The following is a 23268-nucleotide window of genomic DNA, read 5'->3' as shown; positions in this document are numbered from 1 at the left end:
AAAAAATTCTGCTGAACCAAATCTCAGGTCGACTACACCACAGGAAACAATGGTAATTGAATATTAAAAACTTCCCTGGGCCACAAATGTTTTCGATCAAGCTGATATTTATATGATCGTTTCATCCAGGTCCTTATCTAATAAATAGTTTGGATGGAAAATAAACATTCCGGTGCCCAAGAAAGATCTACCGGTGGGCATTAAATCACCATGTTTCCTGTGGTATGGTCCACTTGAGATTTGGATGTACCAAAACTTTTGATTTATTATCCGAAAATGATCTTGATAAACGGATGGACGGCGTGGATATAAGAAAAACACATTACGATGGGCCCTACTGTCAGGAATTCACCGACCGCAGTGTATCTGGGGATCCACCGAAGCCTCGTCCCTGTGCTACCTTGGCCCGTCGTTTCCTCAATCGAGCATTCGGCACCTCTTTCCATAAAGTAAGCACAGAGCCTTTGTGCTTGTTCACCACTGTTTTGGCTACGAGAATCTCCTCTGCATATTATTTGGCATATTACATCACGGTGGGTCACAAGATTAAAAGGTTTTAAATGATGTGAGCGGATACAATATTATCTGGGTGCTAATATAGCCATGACGGCCTGGATTGCTTACGAGTATACAATCCATATGTTTAGTTACGAGTCACCACTATATAAAAAATAGTGTAAAAATCACACGGTCCATGAAAGTTTAATCCTCTTAATAAGCGAAGATAAAGCACAGGAGATTCTCGTCATTGAAGGGGAAAGTCGGGGGCATATTCGTCCTTATGTCTTTCCCACTAAAACCACGGGAAATGCTAAAGCGGTTTACGCGAGTAGAGGCAATTCGCAGCACATGTGCCAAACTGGCTTCACGTGTGTGAGTTTGAAGCTATTTATCTGGAGGGACCTACGCAAAAAGTCTCAGGAACAAAAATGAATCCAGTATGCTTACCAAGTGGGCCACGTGTTTGAGAAACTAACTGGTTATAAAATGGCCAACGGTCTATACATTGCATTAAATTGTAATTGTATTTATGAGTATAAATTCATGATTTTTCTCTGAAATGACATTCCAGGAGAGGACCCCCTTTTATGGATGGACGAGATCTCATACAGACACTACAGCTTAGCAGATGTACGGTCAAGTACTTTTTCAATCTATCCTCGCGCAAATCGCCTTTTGGTTCCATCTCTTAAACCGTGTAAACGGAGGACTGCTATCACTAATCGCAGCTTCTTCACACGCAACATACCGCGTGGATTGCATGCAAACCTAACATGTATATGTAAAATCCGAGCCGTGTATAATGTGGGACCCACTCTGAAAATTGTCTGACATATGAACTTATTCCATTCAAATTACTAAATTGCCCAACTACCACAACGGATGTATGACCTCCTTAAGTTTTTCAAAACCATCCATTCCTTTACTAAAGGAATGTGTCTATCTGATGAGAAGGTCAGCTGGGGTCCATATGATTCACGGCTCAAGGGCTGCACACAAGTTTCATATCCGCACGTGTGCGTCCATCTAACATCGCACCCGCTTCGGTCAAGAAAAAGGAAAGAATCGACCCTCTTCGGTTGACGTGCAAGGGAAGTAGAGAGGGAGGTTCTTATTATTTAAATCCTTCGGAAAATCTAGAAGGCGTTTAACGGGGAAGAAGAGGGCCGTGGTGCGCATTTTAGCAAAAGCAGCGCACCAGATTTTGAAGATTCCCATCTTCTTTAATGCCGCCTGTTGTCAAAGAAGTGAATAACTCCTTCCACTTTCCATCCTCTCCGTTTCAGGAGGACGCTCCCACCTCTGTTCCCAACTGATCCTCCTTCGCGTCGGACAGATTAAAAAACATCTGAATATCAGAGAGAGAGAGAGAGAGGGCTTCGGCCGTCCTCTTGTTCGGCGGTTATGCTTCGTCGGAGAGCGATGACGTGGCAGCGGGTAGCGAAGTCTGTACAGGCGCTTGCTGCCCATGGCTTGCTCTTCTCCTTCACTCTTCTGCTCGTGCTCAAGCTCGATCGAGCTGTCTCGTACTCGTGGTGGTTAGTGCTCTTTCGTGCTCTTTTCCTTACTCGAAATTAGGTAGAAATTTCCTTTTTTTTTTTTGTTTTGTTGGAATTGGAACATAGTCGATGTTGCGACCTAAATTTATTTTAAGTCCTTTGTTAATTTGAGGTAGGTGGCAGAAACGCAGTAATTGATGTAATTGATGTTGTGTTTGTTGAACCAAGGGATCCACTGGCTTTTCCCAGCGGTGGGCCGATTGTCGTGTTTGATTGGTTGAGATTTTTGTTGTTTTATTGCGAGGCTTTGCTTGGACGGTTTAGATTTGTTGTTGCTTTCATGGATTGTGTTCAATGGGGAATTTGAGTTCCATGCATCCTGCCATCTCAAGAGGTTAAGAAAATCCCTAGCATCAGCTCGGCCTGTATGCTATTTCTATATGTATACTGATCTCATCCAATCGATATGCATACACACATAGCCAATCACTCCATGCATGTTTGTAGAAGGTAATGTTTGAGATTATCCAATTCAACAGAGCTGTGTTTGACCATGTTGAAACATGTGGGCAGCTTAGGAAAAGTGGGCGGCCACACATTTGTTTTGTAAATTATAGCTGACCTGATGCATGGATGGGCCTGGTTTTTGGACCATGGCATTGACATGATGGGACCACAGCCTAATGGATAGCTTGGATCTCTCTCTCACACAGATATGCTGGCCATCTAGAAAGACCGCAATTTGATCTGATGCATGGAATGGATCTTCAACCTGTGTGCCATGTTGGCACATGTGGAGGCATGTATGGAAAAATCTCTACAATTGACCCAATGGACCAATGACCTTGACCCACCAGGCCTAGGAGTCGGCCCAACCCAAGCTTGCGCTAGGTCAAGCATGGAGATCCGATTGTCTGGCCTGAGTTGTATACATGCTGGGGCCAATTGGATGGGAGTAAATGGAGGTAATGGGGGGAATTGTGAGTAAATGGAGGTAAATGGAATTTGAGGTGTGTTTAGATGGGAGTAAATGCATGTAAATGAAGTGAAATGGGAGTAAATGGTCATGTAAATGAAATCTTCTCTATGAGAGAGGATTTGGAACTAAATAGGGTAAAATACCTTTTTGAGCTCCCTTGGAGAGTCCCATGAGTAAACAAAGGTTCCATTAGATACATGTCTGCCATACGTGTGGCATGCTGATGATATTCCAAAATAATCCAATTATTGGCTACATCACTAAAATCACACCGATAGAATGATATAACCATCCAAAGGTTGGCCATCTAAATGTACAATTAAAAAATGTTGGCAAGTTGCTTGTTTGTGATTCTCACGTTTGTGGCTTACCCGAGGCTTGAAATTTCCTCATTTTAAGCTAAAGTATATATTTCAATGAGCTTATTACAAATTTACAATCATTCTATTAGATATCGCATATGTACACTAATTTATGATATTAAAGTTGATTTGGGATCACATATATTCCTTTGAATATATTGAAAAATTCAAATGCATTCCAATTCCTCCCATTTACTCCATCCAAACAAAAATATTTAGATTTCAAATGCATTTCATCTACCCCCATCCAAATACAATTGAGTAAGCCATTTACTTCTAATTCATTTACCTCCAATTCCATTTCCCATTTACCTCCATTTATAAGCTCCTAAATGGGCCCACGGTTAAGGTTATGCCTTTTTGTTTGTGGGTATAAGAGATTTGTTGTTCTTGTGTTCAATGGTGAATTTGAGTCCTATGCATATTGCAGTTTAATGTGTCTCTATGCGTAGGCGCGTGTATTCATGCTTACATGGCATGGCATAGTTCTATAAGGGCCTGTTTGATTTTCCCATGATGCATGTAAATTCCTGGTAAATACGTGATTATTACCTTTTCACTTGTTTGAAAATGGGTGAGTAATTCCGCCTAAAAAACTGGTCCAAAAATGTTGACTTCAATCTGTGGGCCCCACCATAATGTATATGATATATCTGCATTATCCATCTGTTTTATTAGAACATTTTAGGGCATGAACTGAAAAATGAGGAAGATCCAATGCTCAATTGGCCCACATGAAAGGAAACAATGGCTTTAATTTGTCCACCATTGAAAGTTGGTTCTTTCATTGGGTCCACATTAAGGTTTATTCACCATCTAACCCGTTCATAGAGTCACACAAACATGGATAAGGGAAAAACACAAATATCAGCTTGATCTAAAACTTCTAAGGCCACTTAGAAGTTTTTAATGGTAGACGTTCGATTCCCACAATTTCATGTGGTGTGGTCCACTTGAGCTTTGGATTTGCCTCATTTTTGGGCTCATGCTCTAAATTTACCTGGCATAATGAATGGGTGGTGTGGATAAGCCTCACACATTATAGTGGTCCCCACATTTATTTTGCAAATTTCTCGATTTAAGTGTTCAAAAAGTAACCCGTCAAGTCAGCATGGGGAAAGATGCGGTAATTACCTTGGTAAACAATGATTATTCATTTACAAGGTAATTACAGTTGAGCCAGAAAATTCAAACAGGCCCTAAGGGTAATTTAAAGTGGGCTTTATGTTAAAAGTGGGTGTATTGTAAAGGTGCTCTTAGGGATCAACTGATGACATCATTGGTATTGCATGTGTAGCATTTGCCATCTTGTTGTTTGACGTTGTGTTTGTTGACAAAGGACTCATGCACAAGGTTCAAAGTCTGGACTATACAATAGGTGGACTAGTTTTAGTTGGACAATTCCTTATTGGGGATGATATTATTGCCCATAAGGGTGCAAATGGGTCAGGTTGATTCGGGAGTCATTGGACCCATACCTAGTAATAAAATTGGCTCACTGGGTTAGTTCTAGCTCCAAAACACTGTCTTGACTACCAAGTTAGTTGGGTTTGGAGCTCGCAAAGTTGACCTGAGCCAACCTAAGATGGACCCGACAGTTAAATGGGTTGGACTTGGACCACCCAAAATAGACCTAACTCAGACCTCACTCGAATTTTATCTAAAGACGGCTGTTGAAGTCTCCTCAATGAGGCAATTGAATAAAATGTAAAATCCTACCTAATGAAAACATGTAGTTTGATGCTTAATAGCTAGTCTTAAATAGAGAATTAGAGATGACAGCATAAACCTACCGTAAACCTAACTAAATATGTTAGATTTCAATCCTCTTAGTCCTATCCTGACCTAGACACATCTGATTTGACTTGAACCCGACCTAGATCAAAATGGGCCTATCTAAATCCACTTGGTCAAAACCCAACCGAGACCCTCTTATTACTTGCCTTGAACCCGACCTATATGCTAATGATCAGATCTTGAGCTAAAATCTAGATCCGATTATTAGATGGGTTTAGTCTAGGACTCCCTTCAAAAGTGACCTAACGAACTAACTGGCCCATTTTTACCCTTTACTACACAACACATATCGAGTTTTTTCATTTGCGTCACTGCAACTGGCATGGGTTAGGCAAGGGTCATTTCATGTCTCACTACAACACATCCCTCTTACCCAAGATTTGTGATCATCATCTGTGTTCACCTTTGGTAGAGAACTTGAACTTACGGTGCTAAAAATAGATGGCTAGGGATCAGTTAGTCTTGTCGTTGGCATTTCCATGCCAATGCGCTTGCACTATTGACTTGCCTTTTGTGTAGCATTAGCATGGTTATCATGTAGGTTTGTCTACTATATGTGTCATCTGTTTAGATAGAATGTGTTCGGGCCCTATACAAGTGATCACTTGATTTGTGCATAGTCACCATCCTAATAACTTAAGAGGCCGTGGAATTTTAGACGTTAATGCTAACTTCTTGTCTAGTATGGAGTTAGAGGTTGTTAAGGAACCATGGTATGCCAAATCGGTTACGTATCGGCCGTATCGGCCGATACGTAACGGTAACGGTGCGAACCGTTACCCGTTTCGGGGCCGAAACGGCCGATTCGATTTTTTGTACCCGTATCGGCCGATACGGGCGTAACGGGCCGTTACGGGCCCGTAACGGGCCCGAAACGGTAACTTTTTTTTTTTTTAGCTCTGTTTTTGCTGTTTTTTTGAAACCTCTTGCTTCCAAACTGTTTCTAACTCCCTCTACTACTAATTTCGACCAACCTTAGCTAGGTATTTGATAGAAAAACACATTATATTATAGATTTTTTTGAATCAAAGCTCGGTGGGCCATTTTTCAAAAATTCGTCAAAAATAGGTATTTATACTTTTTTTAATATATTTTGCTGTTTTAATCATGTCATATGATGTGTTAATCATAGTAGAACATGTTAATGTGCATTTTACAGATTTGGGGTGCCATTTAATAATTTTTTAATTTTTTTTCTATTTACGCATGAATTTTGGCCCCTTTTTTTAAAATTCGAAAAATCGGTTTTTAATGGTTGTTTTGCTGTTTTAATCATGCCATTTGATGTATTAATCATAGTAGAACATGTTAATGTGCATTTTACAGATTTGGAGTGCCATTTTATATTTTTTTAATATTTTTTTCTATTTACGCATTTATTTTGGCCCTTTTTTTGAAAATTCGAAAAACCATTTTTAAATGATTCTTTTGCTGTTTTAATGATGTCATATGATGTGTTAATCATAGTAGAACATGTTAATGTGCATTTTACAGATTTGGGGTTCCATTTTATATATTTTTTATATTTTTTTCTATTTACGCATTTATTTTGGCCCTTTTTTGAAAATTCGAAAAATCATTTTTAATGATTCTTTTGCTGTTTTAATGATGCCATATGATGTATTAATCATAGTAGAACATGTTAATATGCATTTTACAGATTTGGGGTGCCATTTTATATTTTTTTAATATTTTTTCTATTTACGCATTTATTTCGGCCCTTTTTTTGAAAATTCGAAAAATCATTTTTTAATGATTCTTTTGCTGTTTTAATGATGCCATATGATGTGTTAATCATAGTAGAACATGTTAATGTGCATTTTACATATTTGGGGTGCCATTTTATATTTTTATTTTTATTTTTTTCTATTTACGCATTTATTTCGGCCCTTTTTTTGAAAATTCGAAAAATCATTTTTTAATGATTCTTTTGCTGTTTTAATGATGCCATATGATGTGTTAATCATAGTAGAACATGTTAATGTGCATTTTACATATTTGGGGTGCCATTTTATATTTTTTTTCTATTTACGCATGAATTTTGACCCTCAAAAATAATTGCAAACACCTAAATGTAAGATATTTTCATATTACATTCATTCTAATATATCTATCATTGATAGTAGATAGTTAGAAAATTAAATATATGAATTTTGTAGTCAAATTCAGGTTATCTGGTTCATAAATTCATCAGACAGTCCGATACAACTTCTCACTAAAGAGTGGACCGTTACACCACCATAAACATGTTCCAATTTATAAATGAATACATATTTGGAATGCTTAGAATATTCCGGATTTAATCCATATTTTTTCATATTTTTTTGGCAAAAAAAAAATTTTTGCGCCGTTACGGGCCGTTACGCCCCCGTATCACCGTTACGCCCCCGTATCCGTATCGGTTTTGGAGGTCACCGTTACGCCAACCGATACCGATATGGGACACCTTGTAAGGAACTTGCTGCAAGTGTAGTAGTATATTGTTTAATGAGGACCCAACCAAGGTATTCCATATCGGTAATGGTGGCCGTAACGGTCGCCACTATTACCGATATGGGTATTGGCTGTAATGGCCGATACGGGGGTGTAACGACCGTTACGACCACCGTAACGGTTGAAAATTTTCTTTTATCCGAAATTTTGAAAAAATATTTAGAAAATCAAGAATAATATAAAAATTCCAAATATGTATTCTTTTTTTTTTTTTTTTGAACATGTTTATGGTAGTATAACTGTCCACTCTTTGGTGAGAGTGTTGTATCGGGCTGTTTGGTGAATTTGTGAACATGATTATATGTACCTAATGTTTTTTTTTTTTTTTTTGAACATTTTTATGGTAGTGTAATTGTCCACTCTTTGGTGAGAGTGTTGTATCAGGCTGTCTGGTGAATTTGTGAACATGATTATATGTATCTAATGTTTACACATCACATTCAAGCATTAAATCTAGAAATAAGAAAAATTACATAAATACTACTTTTTCAATTTTTTTGTTTTTTTTAAAAAGCCATCGGAGCTTTTATTCGCTCAAATTACTTCAACCTACGATTTTAATATTAAATACTATAGTAAGAGTGGTCGAAATCTATTGTAAAATGATCTAGGGGGGTTTTTGGAATGAGAAAAGTAAAAAAAAAAGGGGAGAAAATGGATTTAAATAGAAAAATAAGTGGCCTTTTTTCGACCGTTATGGGGGTAACAGTCATCATGCCCCTTAATGGCCTTTACGGGCACTGTAACGGCCGATATGGTCCCAAAAAATCAACTGCCCCATTTCACATCTGTATCGTGTAACGGTCATAGACGTTACCTATACGTATCGGCCTTTACAGGTGTATCATAACGGATACGGAACACCTTGGAGCTAACTGTTATTTTTCTCCCCCTTGAGTTTTTCGTTTAATTGACACCAATGAGGTCTAAGGCAAGCTAGGCACCTGTCTATGGTGTTTGGGCCACCTACACCACCTGCACCAGGCGAGGCAACATCCTTTGGTGTGTGCCTAGCGACTAAGTGCGATTGTCCAAGGCTTGCCCCTATGTGCTATCTAGAAAAACAATATGAGGTATGGGTCCTCAAAGAAAGGCGTTTTGGACTTCTTTACATCTATTTAGGGTGGATAAGCCTAAGAGATATCATATAAACTCCCTTTACACATTTCTTCCTCATTTATCTCCTCAAAAATTCTTGGATTTTTCATAGACTTATGATATCTTCTTTTTCTTAGTTTCTTTTCTTCCATTAGTTTCTTTTCTTCTTTCATCTTTTAGATTTATAAGATCACTACATTGGATTTCTCAAAAGCAATTTGAGCTTCCATTGGTGCCACACACTATCTAAAATTTCTAAGATATGGAATAACTTCAGTATTAATTTTATTTCATTGTGTTAAATTAGTTTTAGCGCTAAAGCTATTAAAAGTCAATATTTATCTATATCATTTGTTGTATAAAGTACCTTTCGATAAAAAAATAATAATAAAAGTTTTTTGTGGATAACAATTTTATTGAGGCCAAAAAGGCCAAAACAATTGCAACTCAGCCCAAGAAATAGAAGAAAGATGGTATTCACTTGTAGCTAAAGAATTTGACACTCAATCCACTACATTTAATTTATCATCCTAACTACTTTTGCCACATCCCCACTTAGGTTGCAGAAGCATCAATTGTTCCTTTCCCCTTATAATGTCCAAAGACCAGCTAACAATGCCATTTCTCCCCCCAGTGTTATCAAAATCATATGAATCATATGATTTATCATATGAATCATATGATTCATATCATACTGTATGGGTGTACGATTCAAATCGTACACCCAAATCGCAAATCCTAAATAATCGTACAATTATCGCATGAATCATATCGAATCGTACGATAATCATATCAAATTGTACGAATCGTAAGATAATTGTAGACTGCATAAATAGGTCCAAAAAATACTTACAAAATAAATTTATTTTTATTTTTTTATTCAATTTTCCCTTTTCTTTATACCCTTTTGCTTATAAAATATGAAAAAGGCTCTCTCCTATTAAAAATATCCTATTTTTTCTTTTTAGGATTTTGGTATTCAAAAACCTAAAATAAAGAAATCAAGATATCTTTTGATTCACAATGGAATCAAATTTCATTTTTTGTAACATCATGCTACACTCAAGAAAGGTACGAAACAAAATATTTAAGGACTCTTTGTATAATTTTTTGGGTAAATTTTTTGAAAGACAACAAAAGAAAACAAAGGAAAAAGACAAGAATCCTTTACTATCATGATATGTATAATCCTTTACTATCATGATATGTATACCATATGCATTTTCTAAAATGATAATGTCATGATATGTAAATCTTTTATGATTTAAATATATCTTTTCATATGTCTTTTATATATATATATCAGTAAAATTCTTACGATTTACGATATGATTTCCCATTCAATACGATTCAACCCCTCTTACGATTTGCGATATGATAACAATTTTGACAGCATTGCCAGTGCCAAGCAAGCAAGAAATCGTCAATTGACTTTGGTATCATCCAAAGGATGCTAAAGGACCCCAAAACATTGCTGTAGAATTTGCATGCAAAAGGGCAATGAATGAAGAGGTTGTCAATTGACCTCTCATCCCGCAAACACATAATGCCCACATTGGTGATTATCATTTTCCTTTTTCACAAATTATCCATTATAAGCGCCTTCCTCTTCCCACCATCCATGCTCAGGCAAAAACATTGGTAGGAACTGCTTAGAACTGGTGGGGAAGTATGTGCCTCAATGTCACTTGAAGAGGACTGACAGAGCAATCCATATAAGGATCGACTTGAAAATTGGCCTGACTTGTCCACGAGCCAACCATGGTGTCAGAAGACATAATAGGGGGATAAATGCCTGAGAGATGCTTTGATAGATCAATGAACTCAGCCTTGTCCTCTTCCGTTAGATTTCGAGGATGGGGGGTCCAAACCACTCCTTGACTCAAATACGAGAAGCACATGGCAACAAAAACCTCCTCCACCATAGACAACCTCACTAGCCTCAGATGGTTTTCTTGAAGAGCTCTATCACCCACCCAAAATTTGACCTTACTGCCATTACTCAGCGAAAAGCCTATCACTTCCTTATAACTTAGCCCTCAGTCTATAAATATTTTTCCGTAAGGCTGATGACTTGTAGAAGGAAGAGTCCCTTTTAAAAAAAAAGAAAAAGAAATTATTTATAAAGAAGTGCGGAAGGAAGAGTCCTTAGTCCACCAACCCTCAACATCGTATTTCCTTGAGATTACCCCCTTCTGTAACTCGCTTTCCTTCGTACTAAACCTCCAAAGCTATTTGCCCATGAGCATGTCGTTCACTTCTTCCAACTTTTTAATTCTAGCACCCTCTTAATGGTGTGCCTTACACACCTCCATCCACTTCATCAGGTGGAGCTTCTTCTTTCGTTAGCTCCTTGCTATAAGAAGTCACGGTGCAACCCATCTAGCTTGTTCAGAACTTCATTCGGGCTCCTAAAGAGAGATAAGAAGTATACTAGCAAGTTCATAAGTGCCGTCTTGATTAGCATCAGTCTTCTCCCCTAGAGAAAGATGATGTTATTTCCAGTTGACAACTTCCTTTCCACTTTTTTGATCACCTTGCCCCATCGATGCTTTCTCAGTTTTCTAATGCAAAGAGGAAGCCCCAAACAAGTTAACAAAAATGATCTTTCCTTGCATCCAAACACCTTTGCAAGCTCCTGAGTTTCCTCAGAAATGCCAATACCTAACATCTTTTTGAGGGTGTTCACCTTCAAACCTGACACCACCTTGAAGCAGCGCATGATCATTCAGAGATTGTTCACCTCCGTAGCAATAACATCATAGAATAAAAGAGTGTCATCGGTGAACTGAAGATAGGATATTTGAAATTCGCCTCTATCTGCCTTGAACTTGCTCACAAAAGTTGCTTCCAACCCCTTGCCTAGCATCTTGCTCAGGGCATCCACAACTAACACGAACAGGAAGGGTGATAATGGGTCTCCTTTTTGGAGACCCCTTGAAGACTTCAAAAACCCACTGGGCAACTTGTTGATTAGAATATAGAAACTAGCCAACTTGACACAGCCTTGAATCCATCTCCATTTCGCGCCGCATTTAATCCAACCCAACATATAATCTAAAAAATCCCACTTAATAGGATCATATGCCTTCTCAATGTTGAGCTTATAAACGATCCCTTTTTTCCCCTCCTTGTGATGGGTATCGCTGCACTCATGGGCAATTGATGTACCATCTAGAATTTGGCGCCCTTCCACCAAAGTACTCTAAACCTTGGAGATGATGTGCCTTATGATTGACTGGAGTCTAGAGGCCACAGTATCTTTGCCAAAATTTTGTAGGGGGCACCTACCAAGGTTATGGGCCTAAAGTCCTTGAAGCTCTCTGCTCCCCCTTTCTTTGGCACGTGGGCAATAAAAGAAGTACCCATCTCCAATGGAAACTTGCTACTGTTGAAGAAGTCGACGATGAAGCCAATCACATCCCGTTTCACCAAGTCCCAAAAGACTTGGAAGAACAACAAGAGGGAAACCATCTAGGCCCAGTGCCTTATCCTTCCCCAAGGCATCCACTGCTACTTTTTTTCTCCTCCTGGGGGAACTAGTTTGTCAAGGGCCTTCACCTCGATCGCACGGATTAAGGGAAAGCTTAAGTTATTGAGAGAAGATCTTTATGAACTGACTCGATGTGGTATCCTTTAAGACCTGGCACATGAGACTCTATCGAAAAATATGCCACACAGGAGACTTACCTCACATGCGCATGGTGTGCCGTAAAGGCCATTACATAAAGTTAACGGTGGTAACCGTTACACGTTACGAGGTCGTAACGGCCATAACAACCGTTATGGAAAAAAATGACCCGTAATTGCTGTTAACTGCACGTTACGTCCCTACAAAGGCCATAGCAACCCTGTAATTATCTGTTATGGGGCAAATACATGTTTTCCATACTTTTTAATCAACATTGTGGAGTAGATACAAGTTTTTCGGAATTTTTTTTCAATAAAAAAGAGACCATAACGGCCGTTACGAGGGACGTAACAGCCGTTACTTACGACCCGTATCGTAAAGGTTACAGAACACCTTGCACTTGGGTTAGTGACATGTCAACCTTGGAACCACTAGCCCCGTCATGTGTCTCCCTCTCCTTGCATCCCTTTCCATCGGTGACTCCTTTAGACACGTGGTGAGTGCCTTCTCACTCTTCCTGGAAATGACAATGGAGTTGGCATGTATCCCATGAGCAATAATTGCTACGCTACCCGCTCTTGCTTCAGGACACATTGTTTCGTGAACACAATTTGGCTCCAAAGACAACTCGATGAGTTGCATTGGCAAAATACCCATCTAGTAGAGTTAAGGAGATGAACCGACTTGCACGTGGTATCCTTTAAGAGACCCGAACATGAGACTCCATTGAAGAACATGCCGCACGAGAGACACACCTTGCACCGGTTGGTGACATGTTAACCCCAAAGCCACTAGCTCCGCCACGTCTTCCTCTCCTTCCATCCCTTTCTAGTAAATGACTCCTTTGGACTTGTGGTGAGCGCCTCTTCTCTCTCTTCCTCGAAATGACACGAGAGTCAACACCTATCCCATGAGCAATAATAAATACTACGCCGTCCACTCTCACTTTAGGACACATTGTTCGGTGTAGACAGTTCCTCTCCCCTGCTACAGACTGTCATTTGGACATTTGACCCTTCTGCAATAACTACCTTGCCGCCTACAACAGATGCCATAAGACATGTCTGCTTGAGAAAAAGCATCGGTACATTAAATAAAAGATTTGCCCCTAGCTTCTCTAAGTGTGCGCATAGGCATTGCTTAACACATTGGAGGTTCTAGGGTACTTGCGCTTGATGCGTGCCTAGCACCTTTAGGGTCTGTTTGAATTTCAAATTACAATGTAAATACATTGTAAAATGGTCATTACTTACCCTTGTAATTACAGCTCTTACCCCAAGGTTGATGTTGACAAGTCCAATGTTTTGGTGCAAAATGGAGGTTGGAAAACATTTTGGGCGCAACTGTGGGGCCCACTATGATGTATATGTCATATCCATGCCGTTCATCCATTCCGCCAACTCATTTTAGGGCACAAGCCCAAAAATTAGGCAAATCTAAAGCTCAAGTGAACCATACCACAGTAAACAGTGGAAATTGAAGACCCACCATTGATACCTTCTTGGGGGTCACAAAGTTTTGGATCTAGTTGATTTTTATGTTTTCCCTTTATCCATGTTTGTATGACCTTATGAACAGGTTGAATGACAAATAAACATCATTGTGGGCCCTATGACAGTTTTAGCTTTCAACGGTTGAGGTCCGTTAGTTTCATTATTTCATGTGGTGTGGTCCACTTGAGTTTTGGATTTGCCTCATTTTTTTACTCTCAAAAATGAGCTTGTGGAATAGATGGATGTCATGGATATGACATATTCATCACAATAGGCTCCACAGTTTTTTAGTGTACAGAAACACATGGAATTCACACATTTTTCGAGGCTTCAATTCCTCCAACCAAACAATGGTGAGAAATAATGATGATCCACTTGTAGCCATTTACAACATAATTAGGAAAATCAAACAGGCCCTTAGTTGCACTGGTTGACATACATAACCAAATTTGTGTGTAATCTACCATTATAGGAACTGACTTTTGCAATAAAAGTAAATTTATATGGAAATTGGATTCCAAATTTCTTCCCATTAGGGGTGGTTGTACTCATTTAGGGGACATTTATATTAGTGGCATACCACAAAATGTTAATATTTTCTTTGGTTGGTGAATCTCTTGCTTTGAATCCAGTTAATGTGTTTGGGCTTACTGAAGAGGAAGTGATCACATGGCTCCTCTCTGTTGACCACTCATCTCCTTCGTTGATGCTTTCTTGGCTTCTCAAATAAAATTTGGTTGCCTTTCAAAAAAAAAAAAGTAGAAAAAAAGAGATCATCTCAAGTAGATTTGTTTTCGCTACTGCATGCAAATTGGACAGCTAAGCTCGAGGTTTTGACAGTGAAATTCACACTCACAAGCACTTTTGTCACATGAACACTCACTTTTGGTCATGCATCAACATCTTTGAAAAGAATAAAATAAAATGTCAACATACACATGCACAAACTGGTATATTTATTTTAATTGTCAGTGTAGACATCTACAATTCACATTATGTGAGTATCCATCTATCCCGGAAATGGATTAAAGATTTCTGTTTATAGCTGTCTTCATTTGAACTTTGAGTTACTGCCTATATTTCCAAGTGAAAGCTTGAAATGATGGCAACTTGGGATTAAAAAGCTCTTCTCTGTTCTTTTAATAGTTGAATAGCTGTAACTTTGTTTTTTTAATCATGCAGGATCATTTTTTCCCCGCTATGGCTATTTCACATAGTCGTTGCACGAGGCAGATTCTCTTTACCTGCTCCATCATTACCCCATGATCGCCATGTATGATTTAACATTTTGTAGCACAACCAGATTATTATTATTATTTTGTAACAACTCTTCATGACCCTTCAGTGGAATAAATACCTTCTGATCATGGATCTTGTTTGCGTGTCATACTTGGACAGTGGGCTCCCTGTCATGCTGTTGTTGCCACACCATTGCTCGTTGCATTTGAACTACTCTTGTGTATACATCTCGAAAGCATATACGGTAGATTCATAACCTTCAAAATATTAAATGTTATTTTAGATCTCCTTGATGATCCCGTTTAACCATAATGAGATCATTACTCATGTTCTATTAAATGCATTCCTCTACGTTAGGGGTCATGCATTCCTATACTAGGCCATTATCTTATTAGTCGTCTCAAGGAACTGAATGGTTTTATTGTACCTTCATGCCTCATTTTTAGGTTTTCTTTGCAGTTCACGGCTATCAAGCCGTAAACTTGAAGATTGTCTTCCTTCCGCTGTTGGCATTTGAAGTAATCATTTTGGTCGACAATTTCAGGTATTTTTATTATCATTATAATTGTCCTCATTTCACTTTTTTTTTTTTTTTTGGTCTTAGATACTCGGTGAAGGTTTGTTTATCTTTCATTTCCTAATATTTGACATGAATTGTGACCTGCCTACTATAGTAGTATAAATGGTTAAAGTAACCTAGGCAACTGACTGCCTTGTTGCATTGATGACGGCTTGATGGAAGTATTTCATAAATTTCCAAACATGGAAGTTATGGATCAAGAAATTGATTTTAACTATTTCTCTACATCTTACCCTGTGAATAGGGAAGACATTACTTCTCCAAGAAAAAAAGAAAAAAGAAAAAAGGAGAAGTGATTGGCGAAAGAGGAAAAAATAATTGTCAGAACCCCATTGTCATGCACCATAATTAATATGGAAAGGAAACTACTAAAGCAAGCTGTTTTTAATCTTAAATCATGCAAGCACATAATATAAAACCAAACCATCATAAGTAAACACACAGTAATCTAAATCACTATAGAATCTAGCCATATAATTGACACATTTTAAACCACAAATGAGAAATCTTATTAGTCTTTGATAGTTCCACCAATCATAAAATGTCCTCCTTAAGTTGATGTTGTCCTTCTAATTCGATTCTCTTGGTGCATTGTGATAGTTGTCTCCCGCTTCGACTAACACCTGTTTCTTGATTTTGTCTGAATTTGCCTTTTCCTTTTTGTTTTCATGTCGTAGTTGGTACACTGAAACTCTCTTGGCTCACTTGTAGAAACTTCTCTCTTGACTAGTGCAAACACCTCATAGTTTGTGAAGCTTCAATTGGAATGTCTAAGTGGTTTAATGTAAGGTTCTTTAACAGAGTGGGACTTGGAAGTAGATTGCATTCATTCTAATAGGTAATTGACCCTTTGCAATCTCAAGAGGGATGGCTTTGGTCTTTTAATACAACCTCTTATAAAAAGTCTAAAATGCCCTTTACACAGAGAAATACTAAATACAGAGGACTTTTATCACTTAGGGCTCGTCACATTGAGCAACTCTGGTGATGAGAGGGTGAGCTTGCTCTCCATCCATGAATTTACCTTTGGATAGTGAGAGGCATCATCCAAAGGAGCTCCGTTCGTAGGTGAAAGTTTGGTCCTAATGATGACAGCAATTGAAAGAGGTTTTCACTTGGTCATCTTTCTCTTTGAGAGGATGTCACTCCAGAGCATACTTGGACTGAGACAAAATAATCCCTGTTCATTTCCAGTGGCCTTTAATACCTAGAAAATAAAGAACATCTATATCATGTTAACCTCTAGGAGAGTGTGGGCAGCAAGGAATCAATAAGTGACAAATTGTTGTCAATGATTATAATATTATTACAGAAGAATTAGGCCCCTCTGGGATGAACAAACATGGAGGGATAAACTTTACTTCAAGCAAGCCTGTAACTAGCAAAAAAAAAGAGCTAGATGCATCCATGCAATCAATCAATTATTCTCATGATTATGTAAGCCAAGGATGGGCGAGATGTTTCTCTAGATAATCACCTGATGGCTAGATTGCTAGATGAATGATCTAGATGGTTCATATTGGGTCTAGATTTCTAGTCTTCTAGTTTGAATGGTTTGAATTGTTTGTTCATTGGATTATTGGACCCATTGATCCAATCAGATTGTGATTCCACAGGTTACAATTTACATTAAGCATATTTCATAGATCTGAATATTGGTATTGGCCGGCATATTGGCCTGGCCAAAAACCAATACAATATAGTGTTGTGTATCGTTATCAACCCTGTATCAGCCTGTATAGGATACAAAGTTTTTTAGCCAAAAGAATACGGAATAGTATTAGAAAAATGGGAAAAAAAGAGATATAATTAGAAAAATAGGAAAAAAAGGTCAAATAGCATAAGTGATTATATGCGACCCAAGGGGCCTGTGTGCATATGTGATTGCATAGTTGCATATGCCATTGCACAACCTTCCAAAAAAATTACATTTTTTCATCACATCAGTGATGGCATAATTGCATATTCAATCGCATAATCGTATAAGCAATCACATATGCCATTGTTTAAATCATCGCACATGCCATCGCATAATCGCATATGCCATCGCATAATTGCATATGCCATCGCATAATCGCATATGTCATCCCTTAAATCATTGCATAATCGCATATGCCATGACATAATGCCCAATGTTGTCGAATCGCGTATGCAATCAACATTCGCATATGCGATCGCACAATCGCATATGCCATGGCATATTTTTTTTTGTAAAATAATAAAAAAGGAAAAAAATGAAAAAAATCTTAAAAAATAGGAAAAACTTGCCTACTTAGTGCACATGATTGGATTGGGTTATTTTTACTTATTTTATTATAGTTTGAGTGTTTCATTAAGTTATATATTTAATTACTTATATTATATTATATAAATTTTAACAAAACAATCAAGCTACATTAAAAGAGAACTAATTATTATAAACTTCAAACAAAGAAATTTTACTGATAAATGGATAACTTGAAACAACTTACACGTCATAACTTACACCTTAATTTACAAAAAGCAAGCACAACTTATAAAATACAAAAAATAAACATACTTGAAATAATTGTAGAGAGATTAGAATAAGAGAGAGAGTAAGAGATTTAGAGCTTTAGAGTAAAGAATAGTGAAAATGAAGGGGATATGAGTGCCTATTTAAGGCAAAAGTTCTCCAAATTGAAAAAATAAAAAAATAAAAAAAATTGCTTCCACTTTGACTATTAGGAAATATGCGATTGCATACTCGCATATGTGATCGCGTATTGGTCACATATAAAAGTATGCCATGGCATACTTGTCAGGATCGCATATGGATCGCATATGCCATCATGACATATGTGATTCGATCCACAGTATGTGCATATGCGATCGCATTTGACAACAATGATAATGCCTATTAGTCATAAAATCGCATATGCCACTATGGCATATGCGATCTATGCCCCCAAAATGGCATATGCGATCGCATATGACAACATTGTCTATCGGACTATTTTTTAGTAAGCATGTTGTATATCGGGTTGATCTACCGTAAGCTATGATGTTCGGTCTTTGGGGTATAAATTGTTGACATATGTCATAAATTGTTATCATATATTTACTAATACGATTATCTACCAACTATTGGACTATCAAATTATTCAAATCATAATAGTGAAACACATATATTGAAAATGAATGTATTCATCTACCATTTCATCCATATGTCAATTTCCCTAAATTTATTTCCGAAAAAAATACAAAAACTATGAAATGGTTGAAAATACATTAAAAAAAAACAAAATTACAGCGCTAGATAGTAGATCTATGTCCAAACAACGTAAATCTATATTTACACAACAATACCTTTTCATTTCCCCAATCAAATTTCGAAAAAAATGTAAAAATTGAAAATTGCCAAAAAAATGGCAAAAATACATCAAACATAAAATTACAGCTTATAAATGTAAATCTGTATTCAAAGAACTTAGTTCTAACTTCTATGTTTAAACAGCATAAATCTATCATTCTCATGAAGAAATTTTTGAAGAAGAAAAAGAAAAATCTTGAAAAATGCACAAAAAAAAGCCAAAATGGTTTGAAAATACAAAAATAATTTAAGTCCAGCAGCAAATGGTAGATCCATGTTTAAAATGAAAATAGATTTACCTAGATCTATCATTTGATTAATTTCCCTAAATTATTTTCGAAAAAAATAAAAAATTCAGAAAATTAACCTGAAAATACAAAAAAAAAAAATCTTGAAAAATATTATTTAACCCATGCATGTGCGAAATCTGTAGATCAATAGCATTAAAAGACTCTTCATGCATCATTACAACAATTAGTTGAAAGAAGTCATAAAACAAAATTTATGAAAATTTCAGAAATTCCAGCATAAAATGTTTTTTTTTTTTTAATACCTCAAAGCAAAATCAAATCAAGCATGATTGGGGTTATCATATTGATTCGACTTGATTCTAGTAAGAAAAAAAACTTTTTCACCCTTTTTTTTCCCCCAAATTGGGTAACCGTCCTTCAGTCTTCAATTCAATACAAAAAACCTTGTTTTGATCTTCAAAACTGCCATAGATCTAGTCAGAAATGGGCCTAGAACAATCCCTCACTTCAAAAATTTTGAAATGAGAAAGGTGAAAAAGTGTAAAAAAGGGGTTTGGCTGGGGGTATTCAAGCTTGTATCGGTCTAACCGATATGGATTCGTTGTATTGGTGCTGATACAGGTCATTTTTCCAGCACGTTCCGATATAGGCCCATATCAGCCGATTTGATACCGATTTCTAAAACCATTGCATATGTGGTTTTTCCCTCAAGAATTTTCCATTTTTAAAAGCAAACAGTCAGCCGGGTGCTATTTTTGGCATCTCTTATATGACTTCCAAGCCAATACACACAGTATGGCTGATTTGGGAAATAAGCATGCTTGTTGGATTTACTTTGGCATTCTATTCAAACTGTAACTGGTGCATAGGCAGTTTTAGAAAGTTTGGAGTGTTCATTTCTTTGATTTCTTTAGCTGTTTCCTTTTTTTTTTTTTCCCCTTCTTCACTAAAGACTTTAAAGGGCTATATGTCATAGCCATGGCATTCGTAAAATTTTGTTAGTACTATGAATAAAAAGAAAGATGTTTTCTTCTGCTATGGCATTTTCTTTTCTCATGCGATGCCAAGAGGATCATTGGGGCGTGATGCCTTTGACAGGTAGAGCAATTCTACTATATTTCTTTCCGACAGTTTCAGCTTCCATGAGTGGTTGAAAAAAGAAAAAGAAAAAATAAAAAATCAAATCTAGACGATGAAATTTCAGATCTAGATCTGATTTCTGTTTACTTTCTGCACTAGAGCTGAACCTTTGCAACCGTCCTTGTGGTGATTACTGTTGGGGAACCTCGGAAGCACATAGAGATGAATCAAGCAAAGTACTCCAATCGCACAATTAAGTTCAAACACAAACAAACCAAATTTTACATGGGAAAACCCTTGTGGGAAAAAAACCACAGCACAAAGTGACAATGATGCTCTATGAAAGTAGAAACTACAAGAGATAGAGATTACCGATTCGAACACGACTTGAATCTTCCTCACGAGCCAATCTATGCCCTTGAAACCCTTTGGAACGAATTAAGAAAACCTACAACACCTCTCTTGCTTCCCAAATCCCGATTACACCCACTATATATAGTATAGAATCGCATCACATTTGGAATAGGAAACAAATCCCGCACTTACGAAATTCTGCTCGTGCGCTCGATGGCACCTTTGATGGGACTTCGATGGCATCGACAATCTGTTGATGGCATCGAACACCTTTGATGATATCGAGTAGAAACACCAAAACGTTCTAGCAACAAAATACGGATTTTCCGAATTTTCTCGATGGGACCGATAGTTGCTCGATGGCACTTCGATGGGACCTTCAATTGCACTTCGATGGCATAGACAGACACCTTTTTTATTTTTTATTTTCCAGATTTAAGACATCAGCAACAATTACTTCAGATTGTGGATAGATTGATGTAGGCAACAAATATGGGATGATGGCATCTCCGCACCTTTCTTTTCTTACGATTTTAGGACAGTTTGACCTCATAGTTGTTGTGCCAATGTTGGATTTCATCTTATTACTAGAATGTGGCCCCCCATAAATTTGGTGCCTGTTTCTTCAGCTCCGATAATTAGCAATGCTGGTATTGATATGCACTTCAGACCTATTTTCCTGATAAGTGAATTATGTAAGATTTTGGCTGAAGTGATGGCTACGTGTATGAAGGCATCTAAAAGCACCCAAAGGGTGGCAGGCATGGTGTGCCGTAGAGGCTGTTTCGGGGCTGTAAAGGCAGTTACATAAAGGTAACGGTGGCAACCGTTACACGTTACGGGGTTGTAATGGCCGTAACAGCCGTTATGGAAAAAATGACCCGTAATTGCTGTTAACGGCACTTTATGTCCCCTATAAAGGCCATAATAGCCCCATAATGGTCTATTATTGGACAAATACAATTTTTTCTACTTTTTAATTAACATTCAAGGGCAGATACAAGTTTTTTGGGGGTTTTTTCAATAAATATATTAAAAAAAGAGAGACCGTAATGGCTATTATGGGGCCGTAACAGCCGTTATGCCCCGTATCGTAAAGGTAACGGTGGTGGCCGTCACGGACACTGTTACAGTTATGGAACACCTTGGTGGCAGGTCACAAATTGTGTTCTGTTGCCTAATGAGGTGATAAATTATGCTTTTCCATTGAGGTTATTTCCTGTAATATTAATTAATGAGAAATGTATGCCTTATTTGGGATGTCAAAAATCCAAAATGTTTGAAAGAACAACCATGAGAATTGAGATGTGGGCTGTTCTTATGGAATGTAACAAAAGTACACTTTAAATAGATGATGCATTTACTTCTCATTTTATATTGTAAAACTCATTTCTTTAATTGGTAGTTTTGCAATTTCGAGTTTAGTCCAGTCAATTATGTTTCAGTCCTAGTGAATGATTTTTTCTTTTCTTATTCAGGATGTGTAGAGCTCTAATGCCTGGAGATGATGAAAGCATGAGTGATGAGGCTATATGGGAGACACTTCCTGTAAGTTCTATTTACTTACAAGCTTAGGGCTCCTTGGACCCCTCCTGCCTTCTTGAGTCAACTATGGTTTCATCACAAACTGTTAGTGTCAGCAAAATTATACACAGATAATTTCCTTCTTTTAATGATAAATATTTCACAGAGTTGATTCTGGTTGAAATGAATAAGAAGATTGCAGAATTTGTTTCCGTCCACTGATGTTGCTTTAATTAAGTATTATTTGCTATTTCATTTGAAAAAGTGATTCTATGTAATGATTCAATACTTGTGGCCTAAAAAAAGTTTCCTATATGTTTCTTGTTTAGATCTTGAAGATAATAATCCAATTAAAAAAAAAAAGGAAAGATAATACTGACTGAGTGTATTTGCAAAAAAAAAAAACAAAAAAAGGAAGAAGAAGAAGAAGAAGAAGAAGAAAAGAATATCTGCAATGTAAAGTTGCCAGCAATTCAGTCAGTCATTGTTATCATCATCGCCTCTTTTTGGGGTTTTGGGGTGAGCTTCATGAATCCTCTTTCTCCAATTACAAGATTCGAAACATGAATTCTAAAGATTATTACTTTTCTTATGATTCAAAACATAAAATTAATGATCAGTATTGTAATAAACCATGCTGTGCCAACTTTATTTTTGAAACGGGTAATTAATATCGAAATCTTTTTTTTTTTCAATAGAGAATTTTGTTATCCAAATGTTTTTGATGTAATTCTGTCTGTTCAGATACCTCACGGAATTCACTAATAATGCTAAATTACAAATGTCTTCTCTAGCATTTTTGGGTTGCAATCTCCATGGTGTTTTTCGTTGCTGCTACAACGTTCACACTTCTGAAGCTATGTGGTAAATTTACGTTTTCCTGATAATCATAATTTAAATTGTGAAGATATACATCATTTCGTTATGCATTTTACTTTTATATGGTTTACTGCTTTATTTTTGTCTGCTACTTTTTCAAAATTTCCACAGTTCTATTCTTTTTATTTCATTATTGTCAGTTTAGTGGTATCTACCCCCATATTTCTCTCTCTCTCT

At 37.2% G+C, this 23268-nt stretch overlaps 1 protein-coding gene across 2 annotated transcripts in view; it reads left to right on the top strand.

Moving 5' to 3' along the window:
• Nucleotides 1-1468: 1468 nt before the first annotated feature.
• The window catches only part of LOC131228170 (uncharacterized), a 34342-nt gene continuing 12542 nt past the window's right edge, over nt 1469-23268 (top strand). Inside the window, exons 1-6 of one of the 2 annotated variants that reach the window (XM_058224014.1) lie at nt 1469-2039; nt 15036-15126; nt 15252-15336; nt 15552-15636; nt 22167-22236; nt 23007-23076. In XM_058224014.1, coding sequence (XP_058079997.1) covers nt 1906-2039; nt 15036-15126; nt 15252-15336; nt 15552-15636; nt 22167-22236; nt 23007-23076 — 535 coding nt within the window. In that variant the 5' untranslated portion in view covers nt 1469-1905. Of the gene's footprint in view, nt 2040-15035; nt 15127-15251; nt 15337-15538; nt 15637-22166; nt 22237-23006; nt 23077-23268 lie in introns of both variants that reach the window. The other variant, XM_058224015.1, reaches the window with a different exon arrangement.

This window comes from Magnolia sinica, chromosome 15 (genome assembly GCF_029962835.1).
Source record: "Magnolia sinica isolate HGM2019 chromosome 15, MsV1, whole genome shotgun sequence".
Classification (NCBI taxonomy): Eukaryota; Viridiplantae; Streptophyta; class Magnoliopsida; order Magnoliales; family Magnoliaceae; genus Magnolia; species Magnolia sinica.
The sequence above is the reverse complement of the archived record's forward strand: the minus strand, read 5'-3'. Positions and strand labels throughout refer to the sequence as shown.